Source organism: Hylobates moloch, unplaced genomic scaffold, assembly GCF_009828535.3.
Source record: "Hylobates moloch isolate HMO894 unplaced genomic scaffold, HMol_V3 SCAFFOLD_16, whole genome shotgun sequence".
NCBI lineage: Eukaryota > Metazoa > Chordata > Mammalia > Primates > Hylobatidae > Hylobates > Hylobates moloch.
This window is the reverse complement of record NW_026652291.1, coordinates 48,065,205-48,088,704: the sequence shown is the minus strand read 5'-3', so window position 1 is coordinate 48,088,704 and position 23,500 is coordinate 48,065,205. Positions and strand designations below refer to the sequence as shown.

Sequence of the window (23,500 nt, the reverse complement as noted above, 5' to 3'; positions counted from 1 at the left end):
TCACTTTTATTTGTCTCAAGTCTACTTTTTCATCTATTTGTTCTTGGTTTTTTGTTTTTTACTTTTGAGACAGAGTCTCATTCTGTCGCCCAGGCTGGAGTGCAGTGGAGTGATCTTGGCTCATTGCAACCTCTATCTCCTGGGTTCAAGCAATTCTCTTGCCTCAGCCTCCCCACCAAGTAGCTAGGATTACAGACGAACGCCACCATGCCTGGCTAATTTTTGTATTTTTAGTAGAGACAGCATCTCACCATGTTGGCCAGGCTGGTCTTGAACTCCTGACCTCAAGTGATCTGCCCACCTCGGCCTCCCAAAGTGCTGGGATTACAGGTGTGAGCCACCACATCCAGCCCATCTATTTGTTTTATGTAATCTAATTTTCTTTTTAAAAACATGGTGAGGTGGCAAGTCTCAAAGATGAACCCCAAAGGACTACACTTTGGCATTCATGCCCTGTGTAGTCCTCTTCTGCATTAACTCCAAGCTGGCCTATGACTTTAACCAACAGAACATGGTGGAAGTGATGCAAAGTCAGTTCTGTGACTAGCTTTTAAGAAGACTGGCAACTTCTGTTTCCTCCTCTTGGGACAATTGCTTTTGGGAGCCCTGGGCTCATATGAGAGAAATCTCTGTAGTGTCCTGCTGAAGAGATCATGTGCAGATGCTCTGAGACTATATGGATAGGGGGCAAGGTCCCCCTGTGTCAGTGTCCTAATGGGGCCTCTGGATGACTCCAGTCCTAGTAGTCCAAATGTAGTCCAGTTTCAATGAAAATTTCAAAAGATTTCAAAAGGGAACAGCAGAAGAACCACCTAGCTGAACTCAGCAGCCCACAGGAAAGTGAGACAATAAAATGGCTCTTGGTTAGCTCCTGTGTTTTGAGGCATTTAGTTATGCAGCGATAGTTAACAGCACATATGACTGACTTGTTAATCGTAAGACTCTAAAGATATCATTTCTTTTTACCAAAGTGATTTGCTTTCCTCAAAGTAATTCATATATCAGTTTGGAAGATTTTGAGCATAAAACAAGCTTTCAATGCACTCAGTATCTAGGTTAATGAATAGTATTCTTATTCTCGATCAAAAAACTCATCAAAAAGTGGGATTCTCTCTGTCCTGGTCCTCACCAGTGCTCGTGGCTTCTTCTCATCTTTCCCCAACTCATCTGAGTCAGAGCTGGAACTGTCCCAGAGAAGCTGTCCCTGGGCCTCTTGTTGATGAAGCCATGTTTCCATTTTGCCAATTTTCCAGGGACAGTAGTTATTCACTGCTTGATGTTTCAAAAATTCTGTATTCTTTGAATTTCCTACAAAAAAATTAAGTTTCTTTAATTTTTTGCCTTAGCAATGATTTATTTGTTCATTAAGTGCCTAGCTTAATAAATAATCTGCTTGGTGGTTTTTCAAACTATATATACATAGTTTGAAAAATTATATATACATATAATATACATATGTATACATTTCAACTGGTGTCTCTGTGAGCATTAAACATTTTTTAGTTGTTATTTTTTAAATGATTTAAATCTTCCAAAAGTCACAATAATACAACATACACCTATATACCCCATCCATCAACATTTTGCCACAATATTTTTCATCATATATATGCATATATCTATCTATCTATGCATACTTTCCAGCTGAACCATTTGAAAATTAGTTGCAGAGTCACCTCCCCCCTAAATATATCACTACAAATCTCTTCAGACCAAGGGCATTTTCTCTACATAACTACGATACAATTATTACACTTAAGAAATTTAACATTGATATGATACTGTTTTCTAATATGTGGTCTATATTCAAATATCCATGGTTGTCACAATAATGCCCATTACAGCTACTTTTTATTTGCTGTTTGTGTTTTAATTTTTAGGTCCAGGATCCAATCTAGGATCATACACTGCATTTTATTTTCTCGTCTCAGTATCCTTTAATTCAAGAATACTCTTCTACCCTTTTCTTCTCTTTCTCTCTCCCACAATCTCTACACCCCATCACCGTTCCTCCTCTTTCTCCTCTTCTGTTTCCTCTTCCAACTTCATTGTCTTTTTCATTTTTCCTAATGTAATGCTGACATTTTAAAGAATCCAGATCCATTATTTTGCAGAATGATCCTAAATTTGAGCTTACCTTATTATTTCCTTGTGATTAAATTGAGGTTAAACATTTTGGGCAAGACTATTGCACAGGTGACATTGTGTAGTGCTTTTTATTGAACATCTACTATGTGCTAGACACATAATATATACTTCTGACATTCACATCAACTCTGGCTTCATAGCAGAATCACCTGTTGCAGCCTTTTAGAAAGAGATGTCTAAACTGTACTCCAGACCCATAGTACTGGGAAGTTCAATGAGTCTGGCATTCTATTTTACTTTATACTTTTTATTAAAAGAGGCAATTTATTTTTAGTTTGGGATTTTATTTATGTGCATATGTATTTACCTTAGCTTTTTATTTAAGCAGTTCCCAGCATTCTTTATGAGGCACTGCAGAAAGCAACAGGAGCTTTGTTCAAGGAAAGCTGGCTTTTAAGAAAACAAAATCTTCCCAACCACTTTGGAGCTGAAACAAAAATCCTAGGTCAAAGCCCAGAGTTTCCCACTAGCCTGGTTGAAACGACCATAACTTTTTGGATGTCATCTTAATGATAATTGTTTATTAAATCTTTTGGCATAGTTTATGTAAGCCCTTGATATCTGAAGTTGTGTACTATTATATAAGAAGATCAAGTATTTCTTTTTACCTTGTGCACCATATTTTTAAAAACTACTTTATTGAACTATGATTGACATACAAAAGCTACACATATTTAATGTATACAGCCTGGTGAGTTGGAAACAAGCATTTTAATGTGAGAATTCATGCCTTGTGATTTGTTGGGCCTCAGTGAGAGGCTACCAGTTTTTCCCCTTGAATACTATTATAATGATTGTTGTTGCCTATTTAGATAGCACTGGCAGATAACCATCTTAATTAATGTCTGCAGCCCTGGTCTCTCTCCTAAGCTACAAAGGACGTTTTTGTAAAACTGGACACCTCCACTTTGATATCTACTTGGCAATAATGCAGCCCTACCTTCTCTTTCTCTCACAAACCTGCTTCTGCTCCTGGCTACGCTAATTCAGCAAACGGTACTACCTTTACCCCATTGTCTGCCTAATTCTTCAAGAGAAACCCAGGAATCCACCTGGCCTCCTTACCCTCTCCATGTACTCACATCTAACCTATCACCCGATAATTCTGATCATTCTGTCTCCTAAAGATCTCATATCTGGCTGCTTCTCTCCATCCAGATCGTGACCCCACTATCTTGGTCTCAACATCATCTCTCACTTGTGCTTTTGCTGTGTCCTTATAATTGGTCTTCCTTCATCCTTTTACTTTCCCCTCCCATCCATTCTCCACAGTGTATACATAGTGATATTTAAAAATATGAACCTGCTTATGCCACTCTCCTGCCTTATCAGTGGCTTCCCATTGATCTTAAGATAGAGTTTAAAATTCTTATCTGACATGGCTTACAAGATCCTGTGTGATTTGGCCCTGCCCATGTCTCCAGAACCATCTCCAGTTACTCTCTGAATCTCTCCTTCACCTAGAGTCCACCCTGTTCTTTCCCACTGCAGGACTTCGGCACATGCTGTGGTTGATTACCACTTTCAACATCGCAGCACCCATGGTCCTCACACTTACGTGCCCTCCTCCCCACTTCATCCAGCTACTTCTTATCTCGGTTTAAATGTCCCTTCCTCATGGAAACTTTCCCTGACTCCACAGATACCAGGTCTACCCGTTATACTCTTGTTAAACATCACTTTGTTAAAACCAGGAACCATATTTGCCTGGCTCATCACCATACAATGAAACGACCACACAATGCCTGGCACTTGGTATATGCTAAATAAATATTTGGTGAACAAATAGATGAATAAATGAATAAACAAACGAGCAATCAGAGAATTTTGGGAGATGGGAAGTATTGGTAACGAGGACCTAAAAAGGGCCCCATTCATTGGGGCTCAGGAATGCCAATCATCTCTGCTCTGCAAATTAGTCAAGAACTACCAGAGGCACCACTCAGACTGGGAACAGGAATTTTCTAGAACATCCAGCTATCGGCAGGAGCTCTGAAACAGAAGGGGAATGTTTGTTTGTGGTGGGATCTAGTGAAATATTAATGATAGCCTAAGTCCCACAACACCCTTGATGTTATGAAAATTCAGGTCTGATGTTAGTGTATGAGACAAAATTCAAATATTCAGTTTCATCCTTGAAAATCAATCCTTTGTCACTCATAAAGTATTACATACATAGTTTTGTGTATACAGCATTAAAATTTGAGAACTTCTGAGCTAGATTTCTTATTACTTGTTACATTTTTATAAATCCTTGTTTAATTCTCTGTGGTTTATAGACTTTAAAAAATAAAAACACAGTCTTTAAAAACTTAAATGGGTTTCGGGTGAGCAGAGTAAAGGAAAGTGTATCCTACTCCAAAATTAATTTAGGGAGAGAGGAATGCAACAGCTGTCAGTGGGAAAAATAGGAAGTGATTTAGGTAGTAGAAGAATCACATAAAGCATGAAAACTCTTTGATGGTTGTGTATTTTATAATGTGTTTCAGAAAAATGTATCACTACTATATCAAACCCAGAATTTCACATGCAGAGCTATATTAAAAAATAAAACAAAACAAGATTCTTTATAGAAAGAGTGCAGGTGGCCAAATAAGACCAGAATTTTGAAGCTGACATTCAAATAATGGATTCAAAGTGATACATCCCTGAAGCATATGACTGTTTTCACTATAAGACATCAATTCTAGCCAGGCGTGGTGGCTCATGCCTGTAATCGGATCATGAGGTCAGGAGTTCGAGACCAGCTTGGCCAACATGGTGAAACCCCGTCTCTGTTACAAATACAAAAGTTAGCTGGGCGTGGTGGCAGGCACCTGTAATCCCAGCTACTCGGGAGGCTGAGGCAGGAGAATCATTTGAACTTGGGAGGCGAAGGTTGCAGTGAGCCGAGATCATGCCATTGCACTCCAGCCTGGGTAACAAGAGCAAAACTCTGTCTTAAAAAAAAAAAAAAAAGACATCAATTCTATCCTTCTTCAGTTTTATCTATATTCCCATACATTTGTATGGAACGTCTTCTTTTTTTTTTTTTTTTGTGACAGAGTCTCTCTCTGTCGACCAGGTTGGAGTGCAGTGGTGTGATCTCGGCTTACTGCAACCTCTGCCTCTCAGGTTCAAGTAATTCTCGTGCCTCAGCCTCCCCAGTAGTTGGGATTACAGGCATGTGCCACCACTCCTGGCTAATTTTTTGTATTTTTATTAGAGACGGGGTTTTGCCATGTTGGTCAGGCTGGTCTCGAACTCCTGACCTCAAGTGATCCACCCCCCTCAGCCTCCCAAAGTGCTGGGATTACAGGCATGAGCTATGGCCTGTAAAGTGCCTGGCCACACTTTACATTTTATGTGTGCTTTTATACATGTTAATTTTTACATAAACTTTACATGGTATACAATACTTTATTCCCATTTTACAGATGTGGAAACTGAGGTTCCTGGAGGTTAAATAACTAGAATTTAGCTATATTCTTTCTCTCTCTAGAATAAAATTATATAGAAAAATATACAGTTAATATTCATTGAGAGGCGATCATGTGTCAGGAACTATTCTAGGAACAAGAAAAGGTCCCTGCCTTCATGGAGCTTCCATTTAGTAGATGCACTACTGGGACTCGGGGAAGGGCTTTGAGGTCAGTTCCAGTGCTCTTCCCACCCTCTATGTTCATTCATGTCACAGCTTCAGCAAAGGGTAGGAGCCACAGAAACACATTAAATCTCATAGACTTGCACACCAAAAAGAGTGAAATTCACTATGTATATGTTATATGTGGTTTGTGTCATATGATTGTATATGTAATTTGTTATAGGAATGTATGTAAAATATATGTAAAGCATGGGAGATTTTGTTTTAAAGATGCAGTAGAAAGCAGCAGCTGACTTTTCTCTCACAAGAGAGCCACAACCCTCATTTCACCTTTCAACAGGGGAACAAGAACGGGCGAGTATGTCATTAAGAGGAGACTGCTACAGAGGAACCTTAATGACCAGACCATGATAGTAGAATGCTTAATGACCAGACCCTGATAACAGAATGCTTATATAAGTGTAAGATCTTAGCTACACTCCATTTGTAGGAGAAAGTGAACTACTTTTAGAAGGCACGGAAAGAAATCAAAGATGCTCTCTGGGAATAAATAAAAAGGAATCATCACTAGGACAAATGCCAAGCGCAGAAGTGAGGGCTGTCAGCTCAGGAGTCAGGTGCCCTGTGAGTGCATCCCTGAGCAGTTTCACCTCTCACTGGCTGGCTGTGACCTTGCACATGTGACTGGACTTCTCTGGACCCAGTCTCTTCATCTGTAGAAGAGAGGTGGTAATAATTTTCACCTTGTAGAGTTAATATGAGGATTAAATGATGCATTTAAAATTCTTAGAAGCACTTTGTAAATATTAGCTGTATCCATTATTATCCCAGTGTCCTACACTTTTACATGTACAGGGCTGCACAGTGAACACTGCAGCACAGGACAGAATGATATCCTTTGTAGGCATTGTAATCTCTCCATCATCAAACAAATTTCTAGTGATATTTGCCTTACTTCTCTTTCCAACAACTTCAGCAATAGCCAAGTGAGTTGATGCAGACATGTCATTCTAAGAGTCTAGTTAATTATGACATCATTATAATAGGAAGAGTTAGAGTTCCCTCTATTTCATACTAGCAAAATCTACATTTTCCAGGCTCATTTTGTCATGTGTATCACACACACACACACACACACACGCGCGCGCGCACACACAAGTTGTTACAAAGAAAAAGATTCTCATATGGTTAAAGTGTTGAAAGAGTTCTCAAGGGTTATCTAGTCCATCTAAGTTTGGTTAATGTTCAAAATCACTTGAGGAACTTTTAAAATGTAAAATTCTTTCACCTTCAACCTAGAGATTCAGATTCAGTAGGATGAAGCTGGGAGACAGGACTGGGTGTCTTGCTATGTCACCCAGGTTGGAGTGCAGTGGCATGATCTTGGCTCACTGCAACCTCTGCTTCCTGGGTTCAAGTGATTCTCTTGCCTCAGCCTCCCAAGTAGCTGGTATTACAGATGCCCGCCACTGTGCCCGACTAATTTTTGTATTTTTAGTAGAGATGGGGTTTCACCATGTTGGCCAAGCTGATCTAGAACCCCTGACCTCAGGTGATCTGCCCACCTTTGCCTCCCAAAGTGCTGGGATTACAGGCATGACTGGGTGTTCTTGAGAAGCTCCTCAGGTGGTTCTGCTCATAACCGAGCTTTTGTGCACTACTGATGCAGCTATGCCTCCCTCACTGGCACTTGAATTGGTTCCTGCCTGAGTTACTCCTTCTATTCTCCCTTCTCTACACTCCGTCACTTCCAGGAGAACATGAGCTCCAAAGTCTGCCAGCTGCTTTAACTTTCCTTTCAGAAGTTGCAGAGTGTGGCCTTCTTTGAAAATAAGGTCAAGGAGTCACAACCCCCACATTTGCAAACTTTTCCAAAGCTGTCCTTGACAGAGTTCCAAGTCCTTGGTGTCCTGGTGGGGCTGTGTGAGAGTGCAGGTCAAAAAGACCTGACCTTGAATCCTGGCTCTATCACACTGGGGCTAATAGTAGCTCCTACCTTCTAGGCTGTGTGAGAATTAAAAGAGATAATGCATATTAAAGGCAAACCACAGTACCTGGCTTATAGTAAGCACTCAACAAACCTTAGCTTGAACAAAATGAAGCAGCTTTAAAAAGCATCAGGAGAGCAGAGGAAAACCCCTTTCTGCATGTGCCAGTTTCTCCTTGGTCCCCTCCAGGTCTGAGACATCTTCCAAGGACTTCACCAATGCTGGTTTTTCTTGGCGTGCTCTCAAGTGATGACTCTTAAGTGTCTAACTTTAGCTGAGGCTTTTTTTCTTGGTTGTTTTGCATATTTTTTTAAGGTATTGTTTAAGTGGTAAAAATTGTTTATGTGACTACAAAGGATATTTCATTCTGAGACTTGGGAGTATAGGTTAAATAGATGCCCCAAGTAGATTTTCAATTATTCAGCCTTTTCTTATTTAATTAACTTATTGGTTAAGCATCTTGTTTCTCCGAGTAGGAGCAGTGTCTCTTTCAGCAGGCAATTTTGCATCTTAGAAGTTCAAGACCTCCAGAGACATAGCCAGCTTTTCTGCAGTTCTCTCAGTGGTGGGTCAGTCCTGCTGATGTGGGGATTTGGCCCACAGCACAGCAATCTTTGTGTGTGAACAATATTGGAAATTTCAACTGTGGGTTTACCCTGGGGAAATACAAACAAGGAAAACTTAATGGGGCTCTAATTGGTGGGGCAATGTAGCGTAGAAGTTGGAGACAAGCCTGTCCATTAGAAAGCATAGAGCGATCTGAGAGCATAAACAATTTGGCCCAGCTGAAATGTGGGGGCAGGGTGTAAGAGTGGCAGAAAATGAAGCTAGAAAGGCTAGGTAGGCAATGACTAGATCCTGAATGTCTTAGGATCCCATGTTGAGTTTATTTTATTTTACTGAGACAGGGGCCTTGTTACGTTGCCCAGGCTAGGTTTTGAAATCCTGGCCTCAGGTGGTCCTCCCACCTCAGCCTCTTGAGTAGCTGGGACTACAGGCATGAGTCACCACACTTAGCTCCGTGTTAAGGAGTTTAAATGTTGTCTTCGGGCTGACAAGAATCACGGAGGATTTTTGTTTTTCTAAGCAGGAGAGTGACATGGTCAGATTTGCGTTTTATAAGATTACTCTGATGTTAGTGCAGTGCTTCTAGAACTTCAGTGTGCATGAGAATCATCTGGCAATCTTGATACAATGCATGTTCTCATTTAGTAGGTCTGGGGTACGACCTCCAATTTTGCCTTTTGTAATAAACTCCCAGGTGATACTGATGATGCTTGTCTGTGGTAATACTTTAATTACCGAGTAGAGTTAAGAATCACTTAAAGTTAAGTGTTTCTTAAACTTTAAGGGCATCACAATAACCTGGAGGGGTGGTTAAACCCAGAGAACTGGGCATAACCCCTGCAGTTTTTGATTCAGTCACTCTGGGCCCTAAAAGGTTCCCAGGTGATGCTGATGCTGGTGGTCTGGTGACCACATGGAGAACCACTGAAGTGAATCGTTGATGGATGGACAGTAAGACCTAATGGGAGGGGCCAAGTCAGGAGGCTGTAGCTGGAGCCCTGGTGTAACAGGACCAGGGCCATACCTAAGGCAATACTACTGGGAATGGAAGAGAAAGGGCAGATTTTACTGCTAGGTGATATCAGCAGGGCTTGGTGACTGACCAGCTGTAGGGAGATAGGGAAGAGTGACATTAGAGGCCTGGTCCACTGAGCCAGTAGATCAGCAGGAACAGCAAGCTTAGGTTGGGCAGTGATTCATTCTAGAAATTCTGAATGTGCCAAAGAGGGTTGACCTGCACAGAAAAGGGTGCAGTCGGGAAGATAAGTGTCTGCATATGGTGCCAACTCTGCCGAAGCAAATTTGCGATGTGACTGCAGGCAATATCTCTTCATATGCTTCATTCTCTCTAACCACAAGATGAGGCTATTATGCCTTTTCTCCTTCTAGGGATGAGGCAAGGCTTGCAATGAAGCATGCAAAGCATATTAAACCCATACAAAGAAAGAGACATTTAATTACCAAGCTTAAGCTTCTGTCTTTTCCTCCCAGCCATCCAAAATTACATGACAACATGCCCACTATATTCTGGAAAGTAAAAATCTCAGCAAGAGCTCAAAGCTGTTTGCTGTCTTCTCACCATGTCCCTCCCTTGGTAGTTTATTTGATGAAGTTTTAAAAACACTTGAAATATTTTACTAAAAAATTGTACATGACTCACTGGGACCTCTGTTCAAGATTTCATCAGGCAACATGGTTAGAAGGTCATGGTCATCATTCCTTGGGTTGCTTTGAAGGGTTTTCTTGGCTTTGTGGTCCCTTGGACTTCGCTTATTAATTCTTGCCTCTCCATGAAGACTTTTCTTTAACTCCATTTGGGCCTGAAAATCATCAACCATAAATGATCAATGTTCTTCCCAAGCTACTTTCACCAGAATAGATCAACAGATCAGCCACTTTGCAAGTTGTGTGCTTATCTGTAGACATCTGCAGTCCTCTAACCAGAACATGGTTTGCTTTTACCTATTAGAAGGTATGGGAAATTTCTTTATTGACAGGCTTGGTAGGAGAAAGGTGAGTGTGCCCAGTCTCAAAAAGGTATGGCTCAATTAGGATGAGGACCTTTACAAAAGTGTGTTTCTGTAGGCTAGCTGATATGATTGGAGTTGCAGAGAGCAGTAACTAAAGGCTCATTGCCTAGAGGGAGGAATTTGGAATATGACAGTTATAGGTATTACTGGTAAAGGATTTTTTTGTTTGTTTGGTTGGTTGTTTTTTTGACAAGAGGTTTTTCTTGTTAGATAATTCTATGGCAAGAATTATAGAGAGAGGCCTAGGTATCAGAATAAAGAACAACTCACCCCGTCCTCCTTTCACTAAACCAAGAAAAATGATCTAAACCCATTTTCCTATGTCCAGAGTGTCATAGGAGCAAACTGTTTTTAAAAATGGAGACTTGAGACACAGATACATCCTTGATAGGACTGAAAACTTAGAAAAGACTCGACAGGGTTTTCAGCAGAAGGAATCTTCCTGATTCTTCTCAGCGTTAGTAGTTGAACTTTCAACCTCAATGACGATATTTAAAATGCTAAGTAAAGACTGGCTCTCTATGCTTGATAGATTCATGTGGCAGGGCAGTGATTATGTGATGAAAATTTGGTAAATATGACACTCTTTTCTCTTCTCGTATTTACCTCTTGTCTTTTACGGATCATTTCCAGCATTTGCATCTTATGCAAATATTGTCTGTTCTCAGAGGTATACATTGGAGTTTGCATTTTCTTTTCTAGTACCTGCTATGAAAGACAACACATTTGTTAGTATGGGGTAATTTGTTACTGACTCTGCAATTCACAAGTTTAGATCCTTTTTGAAACAGAGTCAGATCTTAATCAGTCATAACCCATAGAGATATCTTGTGATGACAAAAGTGGACTATTGTGTGTCCCTGACAAGTCCTTTGTGTCACTATCAATGAATGAAGTGGCTCTTTGATGTTTATATATGTAGTTTTTTAGGTTGCTGTAGAGTTTTGTAAACCTTAAATGGGAATATCTTTCCACATCTCATTTTTGACAAGATATCACTCCCATTGTAAACAGACGCTTATTACCACCTCCCCAGAAATGTGTTCTGGTTTGAGGAAAACTTTCTTTTTCTCCCTGCCTCTTCTACCATTGACTAATCGGCTGGCTATGAAATGAGAGGGAAGCTGCTGAATGGTGAAATGGAACCTATTTCTATAGAGTGCATTTCCATATGCCAGCATAAGCTTTGGAGAATATTGCAGTTTAGGGAGGATTTGAAGTTGATTATTTGTGACTCTGAACATCTCCCCGCCGGTGCATCATAAACTCCAGTGGGACAGTGCAGACAGTTATTGAGGGCAGCCAGAGGTGAATATACCTTCATTTGTCATTTGCTGTTGCCAGGAAAGGTGATGTGTTGCCATGTGGATAGTGACTGTCAGCTGATGTGAACCTCAGGGAGGGGCCATCTCCACAGATGCTGTCAGCACCACAAACATGGGCTTGAGGATGTGACAGCACCTGGACATCTTTATCAAGTCAGCCGCCACAGAGCAGCACCTAGCTAGCTCCAAAACAAAATTAGGAGTGGAAAGTGTTGAAAATCTGCTTCTACCTCCCAGCTTTCATTTCTGTGTGAGGGGAGTTCTAGTCAACAGAACATTATAAGTGCATAGCAGGGAAAAGATACACAGAAGACATTTCCCAGGATTAATTTTTGGTGAGGTTGTGGCAAATAAGTCAGGAATAACTTGTAGATAAGATTTCTCCTGCAAACTGAGAACAAAGAGAAAGTTTTAAACTGAGGGGAGGAATGAAAGGGAGGACTTATGCTGAATTTTTCACAGATTTGAAAACTTCAGAATCACCAATTTCTAAGTAAAAGTCTTTTCTCATCTACATAGCCCTGTTTTCAACACAAAGCAGAAATGGGCGCAGAGGTCATGCAAGAGGTAACAGCCACTGCCAGTTGGAGGCATGCACAGAAGAGAATAAATAGCTTTGAAAAGTTCTCACTCTGAATGACTTAACAGTTTGATTTGTCTTTGAACTCCTCCATGCAGAGAATGCATGAAAGGACCAGTGTGCTCCAGTGCCCCAATCCTGTGTCGCCCACCCCCAGTTCACCTCCCTGTCAGGTTACTGCTGCAGCTCACCTTTGCTTTGTGCATTGTCCTGGCTTCTCGCTGGCTCAGGAGTCTTCCTGAAGTAATTACTCGTGGCAAGTCAATGGGTTCAAGCTTCTAGAAGTTCAACGTTTAGAGCAGTCAGCATTCCTCATGCCATGAGATGATGAAACACAAAAGCCAGACATTAAACTGTCTTAACACTTTGCAAAAGCGGCACTTATTTCTGAGAGCATACAGGAAAGGTGATTCCAACAGCATTACGGTTATATTGGTACAAAAGGCTTTTCAAACTATCTGGGTTCTTTATTATTCTAGTGCACTGTCGACAGTGCCTTATTGATCGAAGTGTTGGTCAGAGAGTTAGGAGACTAAGATCCTCTTCTGTCTGCATTGAGGGACCATGTCCAAAGTTTCAAACCATCAGGATCTTAGAATATTAGAGATAAAAGAGGCACGAGGAATTTATTTTATTTCACACATCCCTTAGGTACCCAGCTGAACTATTCCAGCCCTTAGGGAAGCAATCTGTTTTTAAAATCTCTAGAGAAGCTCCTTAGTAGTAATCACTGGTGATTACGAGACACATTTAAAATGAAACTGCAGTGTGCTAACACATTTTAGAGATGTCCTTTTCTGGCAGGGGCTTGGCTTGATAGGGGAGATCATGTTGGCATTTCAAGGGGTCACTAAGATTGGGCAGCAATTCATGTCCAGCGGTCTGCCTCCGGCCCTTCTTGCCTTAGAAGCTGAGCACTGAGAAGTGATCAAGCAGGTTTGGGAGACAAAGCCTGGTCTCTTGACATTGACATGCAATGGGGAACGTGGAGGGCCACAGAGTTTATCTGTTCCTTCAGTGAGTACTTAATGACTGCTACGTGCCAGACATGGGGATGCAACGGTCACCAAAAATGGATGTGGCCCCTCATGGAGCTTACAATCTATGCATAACAGATGTACTTTTGCTTGTGTGATTATTCAAGTGATAATTACACACCTGCAGGGCAGAAAAAACCTGCAGGGCAGAACTATGACACTACATAACTGAAGGACTCCACCTGAAAAATAGGGTGTGTTAGGGGTTGAATTTTGCCTCCCCACAAAATTCATATGTTGAAGCCCTAGCCCTCCATACCTCAGAATGGGAACTTACTTGGAAATAGGGTCATTGCAGATATAATTAGTTAAGATGAAGTCATGCCGGAGTAGGGCAAGCCCCTAATTCAATATGATAACGTCCTCACAAAAAAGGGGAAATCTGGACACAGACACACACACAGGCAGGACACGATGTGAAGATGAAGGGAGAGGTTGGGGTGATGGTTCTTCAAGCCAATGAACAGCACCCAAGAGTGCCAGAAAACTACCTAAAGCTAGGAGACAGTCGTGGAACAGATCTTCCTCACAGGCCTCACAGGGAACCAACCCAATGGACACCTTGATCTCAGTCTTCTAGCTTCCAGAACTGGGAGACAATACGTTTGTGTTGTTTAAGCCACCTGGTTTGTGGTATTCTGTTACAGCCTTAGCAAACTAAGGCAGGAGGGAAAGGGCTAGGGAGGCAGTTCAAGAAAGTGCCTTAATTTCCAATTTCTACCTTTTCAGTAGAAATTGGAAGGTTGGGAGTTTTTAGGGGACTAAGTTGTGCCGTAGCCCTGAGGTGGGGAGTGATCATGATCTCTTGAAGGAATGGAAAGAAATCGGTTGGCTGCAGTTTACAGTAAGTGAAACAGCAGCTTGGAATGAGCTGGGAGGTGAGGCAGGGACCAGGTCATGCAGGGCCTGACAGGCCATTAGGATAGTGGTCCCTTAAGAGCAATGAGAAGACACTGACATGTGTTAAGCAAAGGAATGACACGATTACATTTGCTTTTTAAATAAAGGTCACTCTGGCTGCAGTGTGGAAACTAGAAAGGAATAATTATGGATGTGGAGAGATCAGCTAGAAGGACAAAGATGATGGTCTGGGGTTGAGAGAGGGAAATTGATGAGCTCTACAAATGTTTAAAGCTGACCAAACCAGATTCATTATGGTTAGTAAAGGGGAGTAGAGTCCACAGTACAATGAATGGAGGGTGTTATCATACCCTGTGATGGGCAATCCAGAGGAAGACCTAGTTTGGGTAGGATGTAGAAGGAAAATACAAATTTGGTGTGCAGTAGATTGAGTTTGAGACACCTTTGAGACAGGCCACTGTAGATGTTGAGTTATACAGGGAGCTTGGGAGGAGAGGTCTGTGCTGGAGATTTTGGGGAATAATTCCAGAGTAGAGCATGAGTGAAGCCCAGGTCATGGGCAAGGTCAGGAGTGAGAAGAGGAAAGCCAACAACTGCAGACTCCAGGAGTTCCAGTGGTGAGGCTGGTGCCCAGGAATAAGCTGGCCAAGGAGACTGGGAAGTGATGGCTCAAGAAGTAGGAGGAAAACCATGAGGACATCATGCTGCAGCAAAGAGCGTGAGCCCTACTCCCACCTTAGTCCAACGCTGAAGGCACATGCTAATTTACTTTAAAATGATTTAGTTTTAGTGTGATTTGTTGCATTATTAAGGGGGTAGATATGGAAGTTAACTTGGCTTTCAAGGTGACCAGGATAAAAAGAGAGAGTGGAACCACGGAAGATAGATACTGGATATTCAGCACTTGTAATGGGGAGCATGACCTGGGTCCCCCACTACTTCCCTGTACAACCACTTCTAGGTCCCTGGTCCTGGACTGAGAGCACCGAGCAGTCCTTTCTGCTGGAGCAGGCCAAAGTAGACCTGGTAAGGAAGAGAAGAAGGGCAAAGGATGTGGAGACAAAGAAGAGACAACAAGGGGGAAGAGCTCATCTTTATGTTAGATATATACCAGGTAATAATTTGCATTTGTGGTGGGAAGTGGTTCTCTGTTCCATTCTCACCTCAGAGCAGGAAGTGGGTCTTTTAACATGACTTAGCAAAAATGCAATGAGAGGAGATCAATCCTAGTAAGAGGAGTTTGTCTGTTCCCCTGGCTCTTAACTCTGCAGGACATGAAGATGCAAAGCAAATGGGACCTGCTGGCACAAGAGGCAGCTGCTGATCAAGTCAGAACACTGCAAGAAAAGGGGAAGGAGAAGGGGAGGGGAGGCCAAGGGAGAGGAGCCCCTCAAGGCACCTATGGGAGGAAGAATCAGGAATGACTGAAGGGGGATTTATGGAAGCTGGGGAGAACAAGTGTTTGTGCCATCCTCTGGACATGCAGTGTTTAGGATTTGGTTCTTTCTCATTAGGCCTATATGCCTTTGCAGCCATTATGCACGCCATGCCCAGGGTTATAAATATGTAATCTCATTCAATCTTCATGTGAACTCCGTGGATAATTATGAAGATTCCCCATTTCAGACAGGTTGCTGACTTGTCTAAGGTTGAACAGCTAGACAGTGGCATCTCCAGGATTTAAGCGCAAGTGTGTCCAGCTCCAAATCTAAAGCTCTTTTCTGCACTATATGTTCTCCATAATGGCTTATCATCAGACTTTTCTGGGATTAAAAAAAAAAAAACAGAAATTCTTGGCCCATTCACTAGAGATTGAGATTCAACAGGTCTGGGGTATGTCCTGGAAATAAATATTTTCAAAACTCCCCCAGGGATTCTGATGATTTCTTTCTAGGTTGGGGGCCATTGACTTCTACATTGTCTTAAGTGAATAAAGGAATGACATCATAATAGACTATGGAGGATTTTTTTTTTTGTGGAATATTTTTGAAAAATTGAGTCTGAAGAAGCCAAGAATTTTTAGTTTTATTAAACTCATCTATCCATAAATTCATGGACCAAGTTTTTGCTTTGATAGTATAAATATGTAGTTATCACAGATCTCTTTCTTCTATTTTCAGCCTTTCTGTTTAAACACACAATTCTAGTAAGGGTTCAGTGGTAGATATCTTCAAGAACTCTCTCCAGGTTGAGTTTCTCCCTGGCCTTTGCAAATAGCCTAAGGAATCACACTATTCCGTCACAAAAGCCACTAGATGGCAGCAACGAACATTGCAACTGAGATCTCTTCGTTAAATCATTTGCCACTTGATTTGAGAAGCACTGCAGAAAATTGTTGGTGAAATTGGCTTCCGCTAAATAAACCAGTCAGATGAAATTGCCTCAGAATTCTGGGTTTGTGTGCATGTTCCTTTTCCCTGCCCAGGAAGTGAGATGCCTCACTTCATCTTCTTCAAAGAGAACACAATGGGAGGAACTGCTAGAGAATTGATTAGAATGACACCTTATTTTCACTTTATAATATAAGTATCATTTGTCCAAAGACTTCTGGATTATTTGACTTCTCAAACAAAATAAATGGTCAGCATAATCAGTTGAAGCGTCTGCCAGGAGATTTGCGAATCCAGTGAAGGGCCAGGGGACTCAAGAGTGCTGATATGGGGGTTGCAATGTCAATTGATTGGTCAGGGTGGGTCTTATAGGGACAGTGAGGTTTGGACAAGTATTTGAAGATGAGAGAGTTATCCAAGGAGATCATCTGAGGACACACTATATGTGTGGGGGAAACACCTCCAATTTAAGCTAGACCTGAAATGGTTGGATAAGAAGGTGATGAGGCCAGAGGGGACAGTGCTAATCAACTCTTCAATAAAAAGGCCCATTTGATTCAGAGTTCCCTGGCAGAGGCTCTCAAAACCTCTCAGCTCCAGGCTGGATAGCGCTAGTTCATGACTTGCTCTTTATTTGAGGAGTAGATGTTTAGGAAGTAGAAGGTGCCAAAAATATAACTCAAATAATTTAGCATACAATTAGATTTGGTTTAATAATTAAAAATAATTTTAGAATTTTCTTTGGCAGAAATTAGGCTATTAATTAGCATGTCATGAGGACCCAGCATGTATTATTCTCTCAAAAACTCATTTGTGCTGGAAAATGTGCTGAGCTTCATTTGTGAAGATAATTATAGCTGATCTCTTTGGGAGTGTCTGCCAAGTTTCTAGTGATTTCCCTTCTCTCTGGGAGCTGACTCCAGAGTCTACAGCTGAAATCATGAGCAAAGCTGAGCCAATATCCTTTCTCCTAGGAATCTGGAATTGGAGTCAAAAAGGCCAATCTGTCCATTTGACTGGAACTATAAGATACAAGCTCAGGGTGGCCATATTTCATTGTGTACCTGAAGAACAGAGAAAACTGATCTTTGGGGAGAAAGAGTATAGGAACTGCACAGAGAAGAGCTTAGGGATTGAGAGAGCTCTGCATTTCAGGTTCCAAGGTATCATTCTTCCCTGAAGCTTAGGTGTCTCCCAGATCTTTGGTTCAATAAAACATTCCTATATCCTTTAGTTAATCATGTTAGTTATTTTTGCTAGTCAGTGAGACTTCTAATACAGTCATGTTACAGTGATGGTACACACTTCGAATACAGTGATTACAGGTCTGCAATAGCAGGGAGTGCACTTTGAGCGCTTTATCCCCCCTCCAGCAGGGAGGATGGGTCTTACTGTCATTCATTTACTCATTCATTTTACTCACAAACTTTTGTGGATCTCATATTAAGTATTAATGGCTGAAGACATAAGATTGAATAAGACATAGTCTTTGCAACCTAAGGAATGGGAGAAAATTTTTGCAATCTATCCATCTGACAAAGGTCTAATATCCAGAGTCTGCAAGGAACTTAAACAAATTTACAAGAAAAAAACAAACAACCCCATTAAAAAGTGGGCAAAGGACATGAACAGACACTTCTCAAAAGAAGACATACACGCAGTCAACAAACATATGAAAAAAAGCTCAACATCACTGATCATTAGAGAAATGCAAATCAAAACCACAATGAGATACCACATCACACCAATCAGAATGGCTATATTAAAAAGCCAAAAAACAGCAGATGCTGGAGAGGTTGTGGAGAAAAAGGAATGCTTTTACACTGTTGGTGGGAGTGTAAATTAGTTCAACCATGGTGGAAGACAGTGTGGTGATTCCTCAAAGACCTAGAGGCAGAAATACCATTTGACCCAGCAATCCTGTTACTGGGTATATACCCAGAGGAATATAAATCATTCTATTATAAAGATACATTGATGCGTATGTTAATTGCAGCACTGTTCACAGTAGCAAAGACATGGGATCAACCTAAATGCCCATCAATGATAAACTGGATAAAGAAAATGTAGTACATATACACCATGGAATTCTATGCAGCCATAAAAAGGAACGAGATCATGTTCTTTGCAGGGACATGGATGGAGTTAGAAGCCATTATCCTCAGCAAAACTAACTCAAGAACAGAAAACCAAACACTACATGTTCTCACTTATAAGTGGGAGCTGAACAATGAGAACATATGGACACGGGAGGGGGGAACAACGCACACTAGGACCTGTCAGGGTTGGTGGAGAGGGAGAGCATCAGGAAGAACAGCTAATGAATGCTGAGCTTAATACCTAGGTGATGGGATGATCTGTGCAGCAAATCACCATGGCACATATTTACTTATGTAACAAACCTGCACATCCTGCACCTGTACCCCTGAACTTAAAAGTTGAAGAAAAAAAAGGCATAGTCTTTGCACTGAAATAATTCATTTGTCTTGATTCTTTGTTTTTAAGATGGTTGGTTAGGGTGTGTGTGTATGGGGGTGGTGGTGCAGTGTTTGACTCTGAAATACCAATGTTCTCTTTTTGAGCTTGTTTGACTATTGAGAAAATTAAAACCTAACCTCCTTTGTTTAGGATTGATAGATATAAAAAGTACTTGTGAGCTATAAAGTACTAGACAAATATTTTTCACTAGTTAGAGTAATATCTTCTATTTGAACTAATCAGCTTAGAGGCTTCACAGAAACATGTATTAAACACACTCCTTTGAAAGCAAGTATTTGATTTAGGCATAAAACACATTTTAAAACTGTCCTGTTTACCTAGAGGATTTGTAAAAACTCGTAAATTAGATATTAATTTGTTATATTTCATTTTATTTTTCTTTATCTAAATAATGATTTGATAGTTTCTAATATTTTGGGAAAAGATACTCTTTTGAGACAAAATGATGTGATCACTTCAAATAATGGCTGTGAGCTTCTGCAGAAGACAGGTAAATAAAAACCAACTGAAACAGAAATAATCCCCAACAAATGAGCTCCAATACCCCTGGGATTGGTCCAGGCGTCTGGGTGAATTGTGTAGCAGGTGGGATTTGGCTTCAAATGTCAGTGATAGATCCTGCTCACAAGACAGCCCCAAACCCTCCTTCCAGTGATGCTCATTTTCAAGGACCACTCCAATCTACCCATTCCCTTTCTAGGTTGAGAGTTCTTAAAATGTATAGCTAGCTACAGAGAACCCATTAAATATTTATTAAGGTGAATGCGTTTAAAGCTCTTGCTTTGCTTCCTTGGAATCCAATGTCCCGAATTTAAACAACCAGTTAACATCTAGAACAATAAAAGGTTAAAGATAGAAGGACTATAGAAATTACTTATGCTGACAGTTAAGAGTACAGACTTTGGAGACCTGGTTGATATCTGGCCTCTGTGAGTCTTGGGGGTAGTTACTGAACTCTTTGACTAGCAGGTATAAAACAAAGATAATTCTTCCTTTTTCATAGGTGGCTAAGAAGATTAAATGAATGACATAGATTGAATTGCCTAGTATAGTATCTGACTTGTAGTAGGGTGTAATTAAACAGTAGTAGCTGTTATTATTTATTACAAGTTGTTTTCCCATAGTCACCCAACTAATCAGTGCTAGATTCAAGCCTCTTGAGTTCCATCATACCTATGTCCTTGCTACTAGCTTCTTTCGGTGGCCAGTCTTAAAAGCGAAATCATTGCTAAAGGAAATCTTAAACTAATAGAGTATTTGCGATTGATGACATTTTTCTTTGAGAACATTCTCATTAATAGCTTGGTCATTATCAATATCCCTCTTTGATGATTATAGTTTAAAAAGGGATGTTACCATTATATCCAAGAAATTCCTTATGAAGCCTTTTAAATTCATCTTACTTGAAGTCTTTGGGGTGGATGCCTTTTAATAATACTTGTTTCTCTGTGTTCCAGTGGGATGTCAAAATACAGGTCCCTGGATGCTTGAATGATTGGGGAAGAAACAGGAATAAGACATTAAATATAATTTACTATTAAATCAGGCAATCATTAGTTACTAGACTTTGTCAACACAATTTTGTACCTTTTCAGTTATATATATCTAACCTGTGGGTTGAAAGTGGAGATGAAACACAGAAAGCAGGGAACCTACATTAGTGCAAATGACACTATTTTAGTCTAGACCCAGGATTTAATATCTGCTCTCATAACTTCCTACTCAGGTTCATACTTAGGGGAAGAGTTACAAAATTACCAATATGTTGACTGCAATTATTTTTCAAACAGAATTTGGCCTGGAAAATAGAAATTTATTGACTTGTTTTAATTGCATAAAATCTCCTCCCCGAAATATAAGACATCAGAAAAAATATATAACTTTAAAAAATGAAAATAATCTTCGTAGATGAAATAGATGATAGATAGATAGGTGATTATACAGAAATGAGAAAGAAATGGAGTATGTGTGAACACAATTCAATAGCCCCTTTAGTGAAAAAAATTTCCACAGGTTGCCACTATAATACAGCATATCAATATTCTTTCCTGATGAAACAAGCTGGGGATACAGAGTTAAGCCTCTATTAGGAAACAGAGAGGCTCAACAGATCCATTATGGATTTTATTTTCCAGCTTGATTGTCCTGAGCTCTTGGGAGTGCTACCATGACCAACGCTGCATGAATGAAGTTCTTGTCCTTCCCTTTTAACAATCTGGACACATTCTGATTTCTAGATTGTTCCATAGACTATTTTACAGCCCCACTTTGCATTTTAAATGGAAAAATCCCTGCTGCACCCATTAACTCGTCATTTACATTAGGTATATCACCAACATGGCACATGTATACATATGTAACAAACCTGCATGTTGTGCACATGTACCCTAGAACTTAAAGTATAATTAAAAAAATAAAAAAATAATACATGGAAAAATCCCTGGGTAATTATGCCTCTCTCTCCTTAAGACATGTGAATGACCACTTTAAGGACTTTGTTCTCTCTGACTTTTAGTGGGATGGAAACTATGTCCTTATTTTCTTTTGAAAAGATGCCAGCATATTGAGCAGGATGGAAACAACAAACATATTGGATTTTAAAATGTAAGTATTTTAGCTATTTTTTCAGAAGCCTTACTAATCCTTATTTTTTTTTATTTTAGTGACATTACTCCATTATTTAATTAGATTTTCCTCAAATGGCATAGGCTGTGTCAGGCATTTATTTTTACCCCTGATTACAAGTGAAAATAATTGATGAAGTAACTTGCCCAAGGTCATTTGATTTGGTATTTGATGGAGCTGGGGTAAGAATATGGGAGATCATGAGAATCGTGATCTCCTTGTTATTTATTTTTAGTGTGATTTTGTCACTTCAGATGTAAGCTCACCATTTATTCAGTTACCTAAATCTGTTTTTTTTTTTTTTTAATTGAGACAGAGTCTCTCTCTGTCACCAAAATCTTAAAACTCTCAATGGGGGTTTGGATAAAAAGGGAATTCCTCAATAGGAGCATTGCATACTCTTAGTACACATTCACGCTCCATTTTTTAAATCATGTCTTATCACCTATCCATCTATCTATCATTAAAAAATTCCTAAGGGGAAAATTCCCATCCATGTGCTTAAGAACTTGAAGAACATAAAGAGCATAAAAATAGGCCGTATAGAAACAACCAAAGGTTATCAATTCTGCAGACAATAGCCATGAAAAATCATTCCAGGCAAGATTTGCTAGGTACCAAAAGAGAATGTGAAGCTTTCTGAACAAGGCATCCAATAAGGGAAACTTATTTGTGTTATTGATCCAGAAGGTGAAGAAAAGGGAAAACAATATACATATATACATATATATGTATATATAATAAACATATATTTTTCTAAGTGAGAATGTCTGTTTAATTATCATTGTGGTCATCATAAAACATTTTACATGGCTTATAAAATATCCCAGGATTTATGGCCACTTCAGGCTCAGAGCTTCCAATCATAATGGGAAAGAATTCTGTTAGTTCTGCAGATGACCATGAGGAATGTGGGGTTGGGAAAAGGGTGACTCATCCACTCCTCTGTACTGCAATAAATCAATTCTGTTTAGGGTGGTTTCAAAATTCATGTTAGAATTAACTCACTCTTAAAGTGCTGCTTTCAAAACCACAAAGCCTGGTGCATTAAACTATACTGGAGAGAATGATTTAAATTTAGAATCTAACTGAAACACGATTGCTATCATTTATCACTAGTATCTATGTAATTTTAATGGTCTGGCAAAACTAGGTATAAACATTGAAAGCATTACAAACTGAGCTGAAACAAAGTGATGTATCCTTCTTATATGGAATGGTGAAAAGCCCTTTGTACAGTCTATACTCCCATTCTAATGCACCCAGAATACTTTCAATTGACATGCAATCCTCATTGAAAGATTTGTTTGAGTTTTCAAAGATAGCCTAAATTCCTTTACATTTCAGGAATTGAGAAACTTTCTGAGATCATGGAGACAGCCAGATAAATCTATTAATAATGCTCCTTGGTCCAGATACACACATCTCATGCTGGGTTTTATGTTTACCTGTAGAATATCTTCCATACCAGGTTTCTTGTAAAGGTGGCAGCTGCCCTTCCAAAGCTTTTTTCTGGTCCTGCAGTCTTGCCAGTGAATATGAAGTCTTTTCTTCCAAATTCTGATTGAATGCAAAGTCCACACGGCCAGCTGAGGGAGTCTCTACCTCTTTGTTTTGCAAAGGTGCTACTTTGATCACCCTAGGGTGAGTCTTAGAGTGACTCAGGCCCATTTCCTGTGAAAGACATTCAGAGGAAAGCTGCGAGGGAAGTGGTTTTGGGGTCTTTAATATAGCTTATTTTAATCAAGGCATTTCAGAAGTTTACCCTGGCTTTACAAAGCAGTCATTTCCTTCGTGGCATCCTTCTAGCTCTGCTTCACTGCACACTAACCCTTTTGGCCACTTCCTGGGAGGCTGGTTTCCATGGAGACTTCCCTTCAACTTTGCCATTTCAGACCCAAAGAATCCAGTTAAACATTGACTTGGT

The 23,500-nt window shown here is 40.2% G+C and overlaps 1 protein-coding gene across 1 annotated transcript; it reads right to left on the bottom strand.

Annotated features, from left to right (window-relative positions):
• Positions 1 to 1,072: 1,072 nt before the first annotated feature.
• CCDC198 (coiled-coil domain containing 198) lies at positions 1,073 to 23,244 on the bottom strand. The gene is made up of 7 exons (XM_032135003.2): positions 23,022 to 23,244; positions 20,352 to 20,434; positions 12,413 to 12,499; positions 10,923 to 11,021; positions 9,947 to 10,106; positions 4,965 to 5,087; positions 1,073 to 1,308 (listed from the first exon to the last, which is right to left on the bottom strand). The coding sequence occupies exons 1-7, from the start codon at positions 23,242 to 23,244 to the stop codon at positions 1,073 to 1,075; spliced, it is 1,011 nt and encodes a 336-aa protein (XP_031990894.1).
• Between the last annotated feature and the right edge of the window lie 256 nt (positions 23,245 to 23,500).